Source organism: Eumetopias jubatus, unplaced genomic scaffold (assembly GCF_037043125.1).
Source record: "Eumetopias jubatus isolate StellerSeaLion01/CBP00866 unplaced genomic scaffold, mEumJub1_p1.0 scaffold_3, whole genome shotgun sequence".
NCBI lineage: Eukaryota > Metazoa > Chordata > Mammalia > Carnivora > Otariidae > Eumetopias > Eumetopias jubatus.
In genome coordinates this window covers 122,514,525-122,529,457 of record NW_028274809.1, presented here as the reverse complement: position 1 = coordinate 122,529,457, position 14,933 = coordinate 122,514,525, and the positions used below count along the sequence as shown (strand labels likewise).

General features: G+C 47.1%; 1 protein-coding gene across 4 annotated transcripts in view; it reads right to left on the bottom strand.

The window, feature by feature from the left end:
- MTUS2 (microtubule associated scaffold protein 2) overlaps positions 1–14,933 on the bottom strand; it is a 379,630-nt gene that overhangs the window by 15,414 nt on the left and 349,283 nt on the right. For all 4 annotated transcript variants that reach the window (XM_028107283.2, XM_028107293.2, XM_028107299.2 and 1 more), the window contains 2 exons: positions 7,368–7,582; positions 184–289 (listed from right to left, as the gene is read on the bottom strand). In XM_028107283.2, coding sequence (XP_027963084.2) covers positions 184–289; positions 7,368–7,582 — 321 coding nt within the window. The remainder of the gene's footprint in view (positions 1–183; positions 290–7,367; positions 7,583–14,933) is intronic.

The window sequence follows — 14,933 nt, the reverse complement described above, 5'->3', positions numbered from 1 at the left end:
AGTTACCTGGATGGATCTTGGATCTTTTATCTCTTCTTTCCATAGAAAGCAACACAAAAGACACACCAGGACAGAGAGGAGGGGAAAACGGAAAGAGGAGCAAGAGAGGAAGGGCGGCAGGTTTGGCTCGCATGGCCCACCCCGAATGGCCGAATGGCCGCACACGTCAGGGCTGGTAGCTACCTTGGACTTTGTGGTGATGGTCATCCTGCAGGATCGCGATGGCTACCGTGTGGTTATTTTCCATCTCTAGGAGAGCAGCCTCATGGCTGGCTGTGAGATCTTCTACCTGAAGGAGGCCACAGCTATGGTTACACACAGAGATGGGGGAATGGGTGGCAGGAATGTCCTCGCTGCTTGGAGAACACAGGTGGAATTCAACCAGTAGAAATGCCTGTGGCCAAAACGTCAAGGACAAGCCATTCTGCTGAGAGGACGGCCGTCTTGGCCTTGCGCCAAGGCCGGGGAGCCAGGATCTGGCGATGCTGTGGCAGCCCCTGAGTCAGGAGGAGGTCACGGGGAAGTCACCACCTCAGCCCAGCTGTCCGTAGGATGCTGACAGCTCCTGGTGGGGGACAGCTGCCTGAGCCACCTCCTCACTGCCCAGGGCCTGGTTTCCGGCCCATCCCCTTCCCACTCCCATTCCTTCTGCACCAATCACTGAGACAATGGTGGACAAGGAAAAGAAGAGGGCCCTCTACTGGATGGTCGGCTCTCTGTTGCCCCGTGGCAGGTGGGAGCATTAGTACACAAGACAAACGGAGGGAACTAACCTTTATTAAGCCACCTGCTATTGGTTCCTGCACTTAACTCTCACAGCAACATCACGAAGTGGGTATTTTTATGCCCATTTTACAGACAAGGAGACCGAGGCTTAGAAGGGTTTGAAATGTTTTGCCAAGGACTCGTAAATGGCAGAGCTGGTAGTCGGCTTAGGCCTGTCTGACTCCACCGGTGAAACTCTCTCAAACACACCGTTGTTGCCTGCCCCAGCGAGACCACAACCTATGCCTCAAGATGCTCTCCCCAGCGCCAGGACAGGCCGGCAGATCTGTGTGCGCTCAGCACATCTGCTTCACCATAACCTTGACCTCCAGGTTGCAATTTGGACTCCCCCCCGCCCCCGGCAACGTGGAGCTACTCCCGTTCCTCTGGCTGAAGGCACATTTCCAGAATGTAATCACAGGTAGTGCGGCTGGTCCAGGATTTTTATTTCCACCCTTCCTGATCTCTGCAAACCACCCCACCACCCAATATGTTTACTGTTTTTGTTATTGTTGTGGCTGCTGCTTTAACCTTGAATGGATGACTTTTAGGAGTAATTTCAAAACACCACCTCTCCCCATGGTAGCAAACCAGAATAGTGTTTTTCCAAATTCTTTGTCAGTGAACCATTGTTAAAAAATACCACCATACTTTGCGTTGACCACGGGCCCACTCACACACAAAACCGAAGTTCCTTAAGACAACCCTTTCCCTTCTTCCTTGAAATAACCTGGTTTTAAAATTTCTATCTTACTTTGTTTTTCAAAATGCCAGTTGCAAACCGCTAAATTTATTTCACGACCTACTAGTGTATCAAAACCTGGCATTTGAGAAACACTGAACCAAGAAATGGGCCCAGAGCCTGAAGCTCTTTGATGGACCAGGTAAGAACACACTGCTTCTAGCAGGTAATATTCAGCCATCTCTTAGAGTCCCTCCTTTTTCTGGGGATAATTCACAGGCTGACCTTTGATTTGAAGGGAGGAAGGGCTCTCCACAAGAAAGGAAGCCCACTTGCGAAGTGGATGCATCTGAGTATTTTTTATTTTAAAATGGGATGGATTCCCATTCTGGATAGTGTAATTGTGTAGGATAATTTGTCTGACTCCTCTCTCCTATGGAAAGTGAGAACTTCATCCATTAAAAAAGAAATATTTCTGGCAAAACCAACAATGAACTCCACCGTGTTAGGAAAGCTGCATGATAAAATGCAAACGGACATGGTATGCAATGATTCACTTTTATTTACTGGTCATTCTTGATTAAACAATATTTTACTTAAGGCCCAGAGCTATGAATGCGCTCAGCAGAAAGGCTGATTACCACAGCATTTAACTGTCCAAATCCTGTTTATATGAGGTTTTTATGGCATCTTTGTCCAGAGTCTTTTAGTCTCTTGGAAAAATAAATCACTGACTTAAAAGAATGGAAATATCTTTCTTTCTGCTTTATTACTGATGTCAGCTAAGCCCATAGCACCACTGTAGAAACAAGTACCCACACATTATTTGGACTTACATTACCCAGTTCAGAATAAAGAAAAATCTTTCATCAGTCTTTGGTATGTTTCTAATTTATTGGGTTTTTATACAAATTGCCATGGGTAGTTTCAGGAAAGACAGATGAATGGAAGGGCTAGGTTCCAGAAAAGTCCCGCATGTCTCTGGAGCTGGACTTGCCCTGATTGGCAATGCTACACTATGTTTGTGGCTAAACATACGCCCTTCTGGTTTGTTGGAAGGCAGGTCTTTGACTTACTGGTGATAACATACCGCCCCCAATACATTCAGGGTGATGTAAGGGCATGATCTCTCTGTTATGGCCTCTCAGAGGTGCTTTTATGAATTGTAATACTAAGTCCCTAACTCTGAAAGGCCATATGCAAAGAGTGGAATGCCCAATACATTTCGAAGGAAACCAGAGAGAGTCAATGAGCCAAAATTTGGGCACAATAATCCTTACTCTTCAGTAATTTAGTAATTTCAGTAATTTCTATACATCTTTATGGTTTTTAAAGAATACGAGGAAAGGGCTGTCCACTCTTGGCATCCTCTCTGTTGTCATGGTATTAATCCCCACAACATCTGCCATGGCTCCTGGCTTATTTCTGGAGCACGGGCTCGCACTCTGAAGCAGCCAGTAAGGGCTCTCAGCCTAAGAAGACTGGAAACTTTCTGAAGAGGGGATTCAGACAAGGTGAACAAAGGGAAACACAAGGTCATCTTGTGCACAGATCACCCAGAGACAAAAGGAACTAAACTATATCAGGGTGAATTACAGCAGAGCAAAGGCTTGGAAAAACCACCCTCAGAGGGGTAAGAATTCAGCTGTGGGGCCTGCCTCACATAGCCATTTGCAAAATACAGTTGTCGGAGGCTTTGGCAATTCACTTCGAGAAGACGGACCTTTAGAATGAAGAAGCCTGCGCTTTGGGTCGTCTCGGTTTCACTCATTAAACCCAAAACAGATTAAACTCCCATTTGCCACCACCCCAGACTCTGTATTCATATGTGATCAGACAGAGGGAGCCGGCCCATGTTTACTCTCCCCAGGGCTCTCTCCACGTTCCTTTCCAGATAACGATGAGACCCTCCTTGCCTTCCGTCCTTGGTACAGCATCCTGGGCTCAACTCCGCCAGCTGTGCCACAGCGCCCGGGCCGCGCCTCTGCCCCCTCTCCAGCCCAGCGCGTGGGCAGCTGTGCACGGAAGGCCCTATCTTCCCTGGGCCGCCTCCCCTCAGCGTGAGGGGGCTCTGGTCCTGCAAGACACTGGGCCCCCGGGGACCTCATTCTGTTTGGTTAAGGAGAGTGTAGTTGCAGCTGCACACTTGCCACGCACGACCAAAGAGACCTAATGCAAGATGATGGACAAAGTGGCCTCTGATTACCCGTGGGGATGCTGAGCCTGCCAGCTAGTCTAAAAGGATGATTGCTCCAGGAAAGGGGAGAAAGTATGTCCTGGATGTGAGACAAGGCCGGTGGAAACTCCAAAGGACGAGCACGGCTGCTCTTCAACAAAGGCTCCCCTCAGACTTTATTGAGCAGAATCCATAATGCATCTAGGAACCAGTGGCCCCCGGAAGAGAGTGACTTCAGGGCCAGGTCAGGGAGTAAGACAAACTACCAAAGGGTCTGGGAGCAATGGGGTCAAAGATCACACATCTGGTCACTGGATACCAGGCTCTGTGGCTAAGTATCCTTGGGGACCAGCCCCAGGCAGCCCAGAAGGGAGGACCGCAAGCTGGACAGAGAAGCAACGACGCTTGCAGCTAACGGGGAAAAGCATGGGTGTTTACAGTGAAAATCCGTTCTGTGTGCTTCGAGAAAGGGAAGCTCTGGCAATCTGGCTTCTATTAATGTGTAGTAAGCTATAGAATGAGAGCTGATTTTAATGAAACACCTTTTAGTCGTACTTCTAAAATCAAAAGTCCTACCATACCTTGGAGGTCACTGAGGAAAACCAAGAGGCAAGACCATGCCCCCTGCTCGTGCCCCTAACCAGAGACTGCAGGACGGGGCGCTGCCTGTGCCAGGATACCTGCAGTGCTGGGCCCTGGGGCTTTTACGGGCCACCAAAGCCGGGCCCCCTCAGCAATTCTGATTCAATTCATGTGGGGTGAAGACGAGGAGCGGTGTTTTGTCAGAGGTTCCCCTAAGTGATTCCCAGGTGTAGGCTGAGAGAGACAGTCTTTGCCCCTCCAGGGGGGTGAATGGCTGGATTTGTCCTACAGGAGATCCTGCAGTGAATTCAGAGGTCAGCCTGCCCTAGCAGTGAGTTCCCAAGTTGAGTTAAAGCCCCCGAAAATGCTGCGTGTCGAAACTGACGCGGCCTCCCCAGTGCCACAGCCGTGGGGCGCTGGGGCATGAGGAAAAGCCAGACTGGTTAACTTGATTTTTAAGGATTTTTAAGGAGCACAGAGATACTGCTGCCTGTGGAGTTAGCATTGACAAGTGCAATTATCCCTGGTAAGGGAGACCCACCGAGTGTGGAGATTCCCGCGTGGGTAACTCACACCACAGACCATCCAAATCTCCATGGCGGTCATGCACTTGACCAACAGGCATTTATTCTGTCTGCAAATTGGGATGCTGGACTGAGGTGCGTTTCATCTTCCTCGCCACTGCCTGCATGCTCTCTGCTGGAGAAGGGGAGGGTCAGGAGAGCCGCAGAGCAATTCATAGATTTAAATCACCATCCTCCACCCCCGCCCCCAAACCAGTGGGTTTCCATAGGTAAGGCTTACCCACATACAAAGTCTTCAGAAGCTATTTCCATCATAAAGCTTTCCCCTTTCCTTATAGCTGGAAGTAATCTAAATTCCTAAACATGTCCTCTGTACTTCTCACCCAGTATTACAGTTTCTTGGGTGCTTGTCTCAGAACTTTCCCCGATCTCTAACCTGGGGCTATGACACAAGCACGTCCACACATTGTATATCTTGGTATCTCTCCCAGTCGCCTGCCATAATGCCTTGCGTGCAGTGGCATTCGTTAAATATTCTTTGCACGGATGAATGTATAAATGAATCACTAGCTATTAGGAAGGACTGAGAAAAACAGAACTCAGAGCCTTCCTAAGACAGAGCACTTCTTAAATATACATGGGTGGCTTATGTAACTCCTTCTCAAGGGGAAAGGTTGGGGGCCTTCTTTCTTTCCAATCCCTCCCAGTATAAAATCTCTTCCGGGCTGCTGTGTCCCAGCTCAGAGGCCAGGCGAGAGCACATCTCCCAGCATGTGTGCCTGCCCCGGCGAAGCTCCGTGAGGCCCCCGCTGGCTTTGCACCAGTGAACGGGCTCCGCTCAGCTGTGGCTTCAGCTCTGTGGTTCCCATACACTGCACCCTGACAGGAGCTTTTGCTCGGAGGGCTCCCTCAAAGCACCTCCTCCTGCCAGTGACCACCTCCCTGCCTCTTGGCATCTTCTCAACCAACCCGGAACTTCAGATCAGAAATCTTTTAATGAATGCAGCGGGAAACATGTTCTGTCTAAAGCTGGGAGTGAACAGTCCAAGGATACAGAGGCACAGAACAAGTTGGTCTCTGCACGCATTTGAGATGTATTGAGGGGCCAGGAAATCGGGAAGGTTGTGGAGAGCAACAGGTGCAAATATCTACTCATGAGAGCTCTGCTCTGCAAGCTTAGGAGGCAAGATGCTGGGGCTCAGTTTCTAATCTTAGCAGCAGCAGGTAACTCTAGCTGCCAGCTATTCTGTTTCCTGGTCTCGGGATCTAAAGCACCTCAAGCAAGCAGGTGTGTCTGGTTTCCACAGGCCTCTAGAAAAGGAGAATGCTAACCCGAGAAGCCGAATAAAGGGCTGTCCAATGGGAGATTTTAAATGACAAAAATAGTACTTATTATTACTCTGAAATGACTCTTGTGCCTCCTGCATTCCCAAGCCTCCAGGGACTGCCCTTCAGGATATTTATTTGGAAGCTGTCCGAGAAGAGCAGCCCAAATACTCATGCTAATGAAGGGCCACTCAGCGTGCACCTGAGATTTAAAGAGCACTCTTCACAAATGCCAGTTTACTTTAGGGATGTGAAATAACACACCTGTTAGAAGGCGGGCATCAGGGCATCAGAGCCCTGGGGGCCTGGAAGGAAGAGCAGAGACAGGAGCCCGAGCTAGCTCTCACGGAAGCGCAGCTGACCCTCTGTCTCGCTGCACAAGCCACAGTCCCGGAGGGGAGCCGGCTTGGGGGAGCGGCACGACCCTGGGAATCCTCCTCAGTGGCTCCAGGGAGCACTACCCTCTCTACGAAGACTGCCGGGCTGAGGTTAACCGGAGGAATTCGTTCCTTCATTCAGCAGATGCATGCCGAGGGCAGGCACGGTGGTCAGGCACCAGACATCTGGCGCGGGTAGACCCGGCCGACAATTCAAACTTCGCATTGGACCGCATACTGGGTTCCTCCCCGGCTTTTCCAGGTCCTGCCCTGTGAGTTCTGGCAGATTATTTAACCCCTGGGAGTCGGTCTTCTCACCCGTAAGATGGGGGCGATAACGGAACCCAAGTCGCAGGGCTGTTGCGAGGATGGACGATTAGTATAGGTAGAGAGTTAAGAGCAGTCCCTGGTGCATTACAAGTGCTAGGTGCGTTTGCTTGTGATTACCACCGCCCTCCAAGGAATATACAGATGAGAAACAGGGGACCCGAGTACAATTTATAGTTCATTCAACGGCGATAAGCGACTAGAGTAGCGACAGGACAGGAAGAGCAGGTAGGTGGTGGGGGACGGGCTGTAAGTTTAGATAAAGAAAGGCCTCACTGAGAAAGTGACTTCGGAGAATGGTCTGGATGAGACGGAAAGAGGGAGCCATGGAATGTCTAGAGGGAGAGATTTCCAGGCAGAGGGCACAGCAAATGCAAAAGCCCCAGGGTGGGAGCGTGCTTGGGAAGAAAGGCACGGGAGGGAGGCCAGGGTGGCTGTGGCCGGGGGGGGGGCGGGGGGGGGCGAAGAGAGAGGGGACAGCAGGAAGAAATGAGGTCGGAGAGTGAACTTGACAGAAGCTCACCTACGGAGCAGGACTTCTTGCAAAAGCAGCAGCGCCGGCACCCCTCCACCTTCCACCTGAGACAGAGCACCGAGGGCGGACTGACCTGCTCCCGGTGCTGACACCGGATCCGCAGCAGCTGCGCGTGGTGCTCCTCCTGCAGGCGCACCATCTCGGCCTCAAACTGCCGCTGCAGCCTCTCCTCCAGGTCCTGCAGCTCTGCCCGCTGCTGCCAGCCCAGCCTCCGCACCTCCTCCTCAAACCGCCTCTCCAGGTCCTCCTTCTCCTTTTGCAGTTTCTCACACTTGGCTGTGTTGAAGGCTGGCAGGGAGGGGGAGAATAACACCTTTTGAAAAACTGCTTACGCGGCACCAAAAGCTTCAAGCCCGAGTGTCTTTAATACCCACCGGCAGATCACCAAGGTTAACGTAATAACCAGGGCAAGATTCTCTTACTCTTCTGTAGAGCTTCGCAGTTTGCAAAGCGCTTTGCCTTCTACTGCATTTGGTCCTTACAACAGACCCTGGGTGTTGAGGTCGAGAACGTGAGCCCCAGGGAGCTCGGGTGACTTGCCCAAGGTCCTCCAGTGTGCAGAGAAAAGAGCTGTAAAGGCAAATTTGGGCTTTCTGACCGCAAGCCCTCTAGAGCAGGGTTTCTCTGAGAGTCCACAGACCACAGCCATCAAAATATTGGGCGTTGGTTAAAAATGCATGCTCCTAGGCACACCTTGAGTGGGTTAGAGCCCCTGGGGCAGAACTCAGGATGTACTTTTCACAAGGTCCATGGTGACTCATGTCCATCGAGGTTTGGGATCTGAGTGCACCTGGAAGCTGGAGACAGGATGGGGGGGTGGGGTGGGGAGGGAGGACACGCAGATACTGAAGGCAGTTCCCTTCGGGCTGAAATGCCAGGTGGGGCTACCTCAGAGAAGGTGCAGGGGTGATGGGGCTTCACCAACAACCAGGCTTCTCCCCCAGAAGGACTAATCACTCAATACCCCCATGCCACCCGGCACAGCCCTGGTGTGTTTCCTGTGCCGCGGGCAGGGAATGGGGACCGTGGCCCAGCCTGCTGCCCCCGACACTGCTCTGCTTAGCGTTTGTGCCTCCCTTGGGCTGCAGGTGGGAGTGACTGCTTCCATTTTAAAGATCGCTGCCTCCACTGCAAACTGCCTTCAAGAAGGAGGAAAAACAGCTTGACAATCTTCTACGCTCAGGTCAAATGGAGTTGCTTATACCCAGCACACACAGAAAGGCGCAAGCACACACCACGCACGTTCCGCAAGTGCCCTCCGCTCTGCGCTACAAGCTGGGGAAACATGGTCACCTACTTTATGAGGTATAAGTGCTGGGTAAGTGGGATCTACACCTGGGGCGGGGGGATGATCAGGAATACACACCCAACGTAAGTGAGATAGCATCTGAAACACCGTGATCAGAAGTCCCACCCTAAAGAGGCAGCTAATTCAAGGGCTTCTTTGTCACATTTGACTCTAAAAAAGTTCTTTAATCAAGGCTGGGATGTTTAAAAACATTTTTTTCCCCCACTGGTAAAGTGAGTGGTGGATTGGCTGGACACCACACAGGCACGTTGTCCTATGTGGACAGTATGTAAGCATCCGGCCAGCCCAGCAGCCTAAGACAAACCCCAGTGGTCTTCCTGTTCTCTTGCTTCACCTGGCCCAGGGTCCCAGGTCCCAGCATCAGGTGGAGGATTCCGATGCACAATTGTCGTTTGCAGGATCTGCCAATGTAATCAGGGTGAGCCCAGGGTGGGATGGTGGGCACTGTCCTCTCCAGGTGCGGGCAATAAGAGGACGTACTGTCCTAGAGAATTTGATAGCAATAATCCAACTGACTTTGAAAGCCCTCTGCCTTTTAACGTTACCTTGTACCAGCAATTCTGAAAAATGTTAGTGAAAAATAATCCTCCTCAAAAAAGTCTTTTGTTGGCCTAAGTTCTAAACAATTGCTACAATTACTGTTGGGGTTTTTAAAAATAATTTTTGTATTTCATAAAAATCACAGAGAAAACTTGGAAGTACAGTACAAATTATTGTACAAATGACATTTGTCCCCTGAACCATTTGAGAATAAGATGCTGACCTGTTGTCTCACTAACCCTGAATTCCTTAGTGTATATTCCCTGCAAACAAGGACATTCTCCTACATAACCACCATATGATCATTAAGATCAGGACATCAACACTGATCCAATGGTGCCATCCAGTGCTCAGACCCATTTAAACCTCACCAATTGTCCCGTAATATCCTTTCTAGAAAAAGGATCCAGTTCTGAGTCACAAGTTGCATTTAGCTGTATGGTCTCCTCACTCTCCTTGAGTCTGAGACAGTCCTTGGTCTATTCTTGACTTTCGGGACCTTGGCACTTTTAAAGTCGAAAGGCTATTATTTTGTAGAATGTCTCTCAACCTGGTTTGTTTGGTAATTCTTCATTACTAGATTCGGGTCACGCATGTTTGGCAGAAAATATCACAGAAGTGGCATTGCGTTCTCATTTGAATATTAATCAATAAAAATGAGATTTCTTTTTAAATTGTGTATGGAGTGAGTCAGGGAGATAATGCTTATTACTGATTATTGCAAGGTTATACGGGAAATGATATGCGGTATAGAGGAGGCAGTATTACAGATGGTCCATCTAGAGCGTCACATATGCTAGGAATGCCCCTGAATATTGTTGTCACCTCCACCGCGAGTGAATCTTCTGGGCGAGGTTTACCTAAAGGGCAGATTGCTGGGGGTGCTAACAAGTACTAGCATGAATAACAGACTCAGTCTGAGGCTTTCTGGTGCCTGGTGATCAGGTCACGGTGGAAAAAGGTTGAGGGTTCTCCCTTACATCTGATCGCTGCAGGCTACGGTTCCTATAAAAAGGACCTGACAGTAGCTATCGGCCAAAGGGGCTCAGGTCTGGAAGCAGCAGTGGGAAAATGCTTGCTCCCGGAAGTTCTGGCTCACTGGCTGTATTAGCCTAGCTCTGGCTTTTCCCAAAGACCCTCCAGCCAGGGAAAGTTGGTAGGGGTTTCACCAAGGAATTTAGCTGGTGAAAAATACTATCAGGATCCACAGACCAGGTAAAAGGTATATACAAAGACAGGATTAACCTGGGGTGATTGGATTTTATTTTATTTTTTTAATTTTTTAAAAGATTTTATTTATTTGAGAAAGAGAGAGAGCAAGAGAGCGTGAGTGTGTATGTGGGGGAGGGGAGCAGAGGCAGAGAGAGAAGCAGACTCCCCGCTGAGCTGGGAGCCTGATGCGGGGCTCGATCCCAGGACCTGAAATCATGACCTGAGCTAAAGGCAGTCGCTTAACTGACTGAGCCACCCAGGCACCCCCTGGGGTGACTAGATTTTTTTTTTTTTTAATAGCATAGAACAAAAACCATGGAATGTCCATTTAAAAAATAGTGATTGATGGATTGAGACAAAGTCAAATTGAGGCAAATAGAGGGGCGCCTGAGTGGCTCAGCTGGCTCAGCATCTGGCTCTCAATTTCAGCCCTGGTCACGATCTCAGGGTCCTGAGACTGAGCCCCACATCAGGCTCTGTGCTCAGCATGGAGTCTGCTTGAGTTTCTCTCTCTCGGCCCTTCCCCTAGCTTGTGTGTGCTCTCTCTCTAAAATAAATAAATAAATAAATAAATAAATAAATATTTTTTTAAAAATGGAGGGAAACAGAGGAGCAGTAATTGTACCCACACTGGGGGACGGACGGGACTCATCCTACAAAACGAAGATGGATGCCACTAGGTGATGCCCGGGGATACAGAGGTAGCCCCAGGTAGGGTTTCTGGGTGCTCGAGGCCTCCTTGGAGGATACTCTTGTTTCCGTAATTTGGGTGGACTGACTTCATAGTGGTCTTTGTCCCATATAGCATGAACCAGTGGATGGGGACAAAGCAGCGACAATATGTTTGCTTTTATTTCAAGTAGGTCTACAAAGCAGTGCACAGACAGGTGACACAAACTGCCAAAAGATCATGACAGTCAGCACCATTCGTGATGAAGTACACGGAAACCAAAGTAAGAAACAATTTCCAACTAAAGGCTGAGAAAGATGAAATATTCTGATAACCGGGAGGGTCTGAAGAAAGTAGCATCCAATGGACCATTCGTGGGAATATGATGGATAAGCCGCTTTGGAGGGCAAAAATGTCTCTCAACATTTACATGCAAGGGACAGGAGCATTTGGGGGTGACAGCGAAAGGGCACGGGTGTTTTGGGGCGGTGATGAAAATGTTCTAAACAGACTGTGGTGACAATTGCACAACTCTGGATACACTAAAAACCACTGAATTGTACAGTTTAAATGGTGAACTGTAAGGTATGTGAATTCTATCTCAATAAAGGTTTTACAAAAAAGGGAAAAAATTAAAAAAATAACATGACAGGGAAAATACCTCAGAGGATAAAATGTAGATGTTTTTATAGGAGGAAAGGTCATATTCTGATTTGAAAACTGTATAAGAAGGATGAGGATGTATGCTGGCAAAATGAAACAGAAATGCAAACCCCACCACTACACTACACACGCACACACACGCACACACACGCACACACACCCTGATACATGCGGAGTATGACAGAACTTAACCGCTCTTACTGCCTCGTAACCTGAGAAAGATTGAGCGTCTAAAACTCACATGAAAATAATAAAACATGTTAATCATGAATTTGGGTTTTGATAAATGTTATTTTGTATGGGAAAATTTTATTTACTATGTAGTCTTATCAGTGTCGTTAATTCCAGAAAATCAAGGCAGTAAGTTGACTCTACAGATTGTGTAGCTGGAATGAAACAGATAAAAAGGTAAAGAAACAAATGAAAACAAATCAGTTACACTGGAGAAAGAAATGACATGATGTATGCCTTTGAAGCCAACAATTTTACAAGTGCACAAAGTGGATCTTGGATGATTACTACAGCGGGATTTGCTTTAGGGAAGTAGTGTGGGCTAGTTATAGAAATGATAAATCCAATATACATATAGGACAAATCCTATATACAAAGCAGTATAGGTAACCAGTAAAAAATAAGGTAAATCTTTTTGTGCCGTCATGGAATGATACCTGTAACATATTGTTAAACAAACAAAGGCAAGATGCAGAAACAGTGTGATGGTGTAATTCTGTTTGTAATGAAAATGTATCCGTATTTCCACTTCTCTTCCCTCGGGAGATTGTGTGTTTAATTATAGGACTCACTGCCCAATGAACACCCGCAACAATAAGCATTTAATTTAAAAAACCCCTATTATTTGTTCACATGTTTTAAAAGTTAAAAAAAAAAAACATTTAAAAAGTACTATCATAATCGGGATGCCTGGGTGGCGAAAATATAACACTTGTAATTCACAAGCATGAGTTTGAAAAGCAAAAGCAGGATTTGACCACAGTTGGTTAAGCGTCTGCCTTCGGCTCAGGTCGTGATCCCAGAGTCCTGGGATCGAGCTCTGCATCAGGCTCCCAGGTGGAGGGAGCCTGCTTCTCCCTCTCCCTCTCCCTGCCGCTCCCCCTGCTTGTGCTCTCTCTCTCTCTGACAAATAAATAAATAAAATCTTTTAAAAAAATTACTATCATAATTAAGAAGACAGGGTTTGAAAAGGTTATGGTATCCTGTGGTCAGAATTAACAAGACTCTTCTATCTACTGCTATTTTATTTATATTAGTGGCAGGATGATTCATGGGCCTGGCAATCTATCTGGGGGCTCAGAGATGATTGGTTTTCACCCCAGAGCTGTCCCTGAACTGCACTAAATCATGAGCTGTGAAGGCCTCAGTTTTGCTGTCTATAAAGTGGCAAAGTAATCATTTTTTTCACATAGAGCTCTAATCCCCAAATTCCCAGGCGCTATTAGGTACAAGCGAGGTGATACTTCTATTTTTTCCATGCCTCCATGTTGTAAGCCCTGCGCCTGCAGAAGATATTGGGTAGGAAGAGCAGCTGGGGCCCCAAGGAGGACAGCTCCAATAATGGAGTCTCCAAAGAAATAAATATCCTCTTTCTTCTGGTAAATCTTCAAAAATATATCTGTTCGGGCATTTTGCAGACAGAGATTAATGCAGGCTTATTTAGTAGCGTTACACAACATCTAGAGTCTTACTTTCATTCATTCGTTCTTTATTTCTATTCATGTGAAAGCATTTGGTACTTCATAGTGTAGAGGCAAACACCATAATAATAAATCCTTAGAACCTAGGAAGCTGAGACAATAATTTCAAGAATAACAGGATTTTGACTGGCTAAGAAAATATAACACTTGTAACTCACAAGCATGAGTCTGAGAAGCAAAAGCAGGATTAGAATCTATTGTGCAGTTTTAAATAACTGAACATATAGGGGGATGTATGTAAGAATATATACAGTGGTGTGTATGTGTATATATATATATTATAGTACTATATAATATTATTAAAGCTGCATTTAGCACATCCTCAGACATACATAATACAACGATACCGATCTATCAGCTCATGAGCATGACACATGAAGATGTAGCGATCCTTGGGACACCGGCAGAGGACACTGCTGTGGCACCATTTGTAAAAACATACTGTGAGGACCACAGTTCATAAATCAACTGAGAGGAGAACTCAGTGAGTAAGATCAAGTTTCTTTAAACAATTGCCCAAAATGTCTTTTGAATAATTGCAACTTTTTATTGTTTTGCCAAAGAGGTAGCAAAGATGGGTAAACACAGTTCTGGCTCTACAGCTCATGACAAAAGCGTAAGGAATAATATTACACTGCCTTTTGCATCATAGGGAGTGCTTTAGCTGTAACAATTACAAAATCATCTAAATATAAAGAAATGAGGGGCGCCTGGGTGGCTCAGTTGGTTAAGTGCCTGCCTTGGGCTCAGGTCACGATCCCAGAGCCCCTGGGATCAAGCCCCGCATCAGGCTCCCTGCTCAGCAGGGAGCCTGCCGCTCCCCCTACTTGTGCTCGTGCTCTCTCTCTCTCTCTGACAAATAAATAAATAAAATCTTTAAAATAAATAAAGAAATGATACTCTGTATAAATAAGTATTTATACAGTATATAAGTATTATAATAGTATAAGTATTAACAGTAAGCATATTACTTACTAATATACTTAATAAGTACATAATAAGTATATAATAAGTACATAACAAGTATGTAAGTATACTAGTATGTTCTATGTCAGTATATAAGTCTTATAATAGTCACTGAATTCATATGTTGAAGTGTTAACGTCCAGTACCTCAGGATGTGACCATGTTTGGAGACAGGATTTTCACAAAGGCAGTGAAGTTGAAACGAGGGCATTAGGGTTGGCTCTGATCTAATATGACTGGTGTCTTTATAGGACACGGACGCCTATGGAAGGAAAATGATGTGACAGGGAGATGGTGCCCATCTGTAAAACCCAAGAGGAGAGAGCCTCAGAATGACCACTCTGTCAACCCCTTGGTCTAGCACTACCAGCCTCCAGGACCGTGAGAAAATGGATTTCTGTTGTTTAAGCCCCCCAGCCTGCAGGACTCGGCAAGTGCAGCCCCACGTAACTAATGCAGTCCCCGTCGTCACATACAGATGGAAGGGGATCCCACAGTTACAGAGATGATGAAGTTGTTTCTTTGGGAGGTGGGGGGTAATTAAACAGACATAACTTTCAAGGAAAA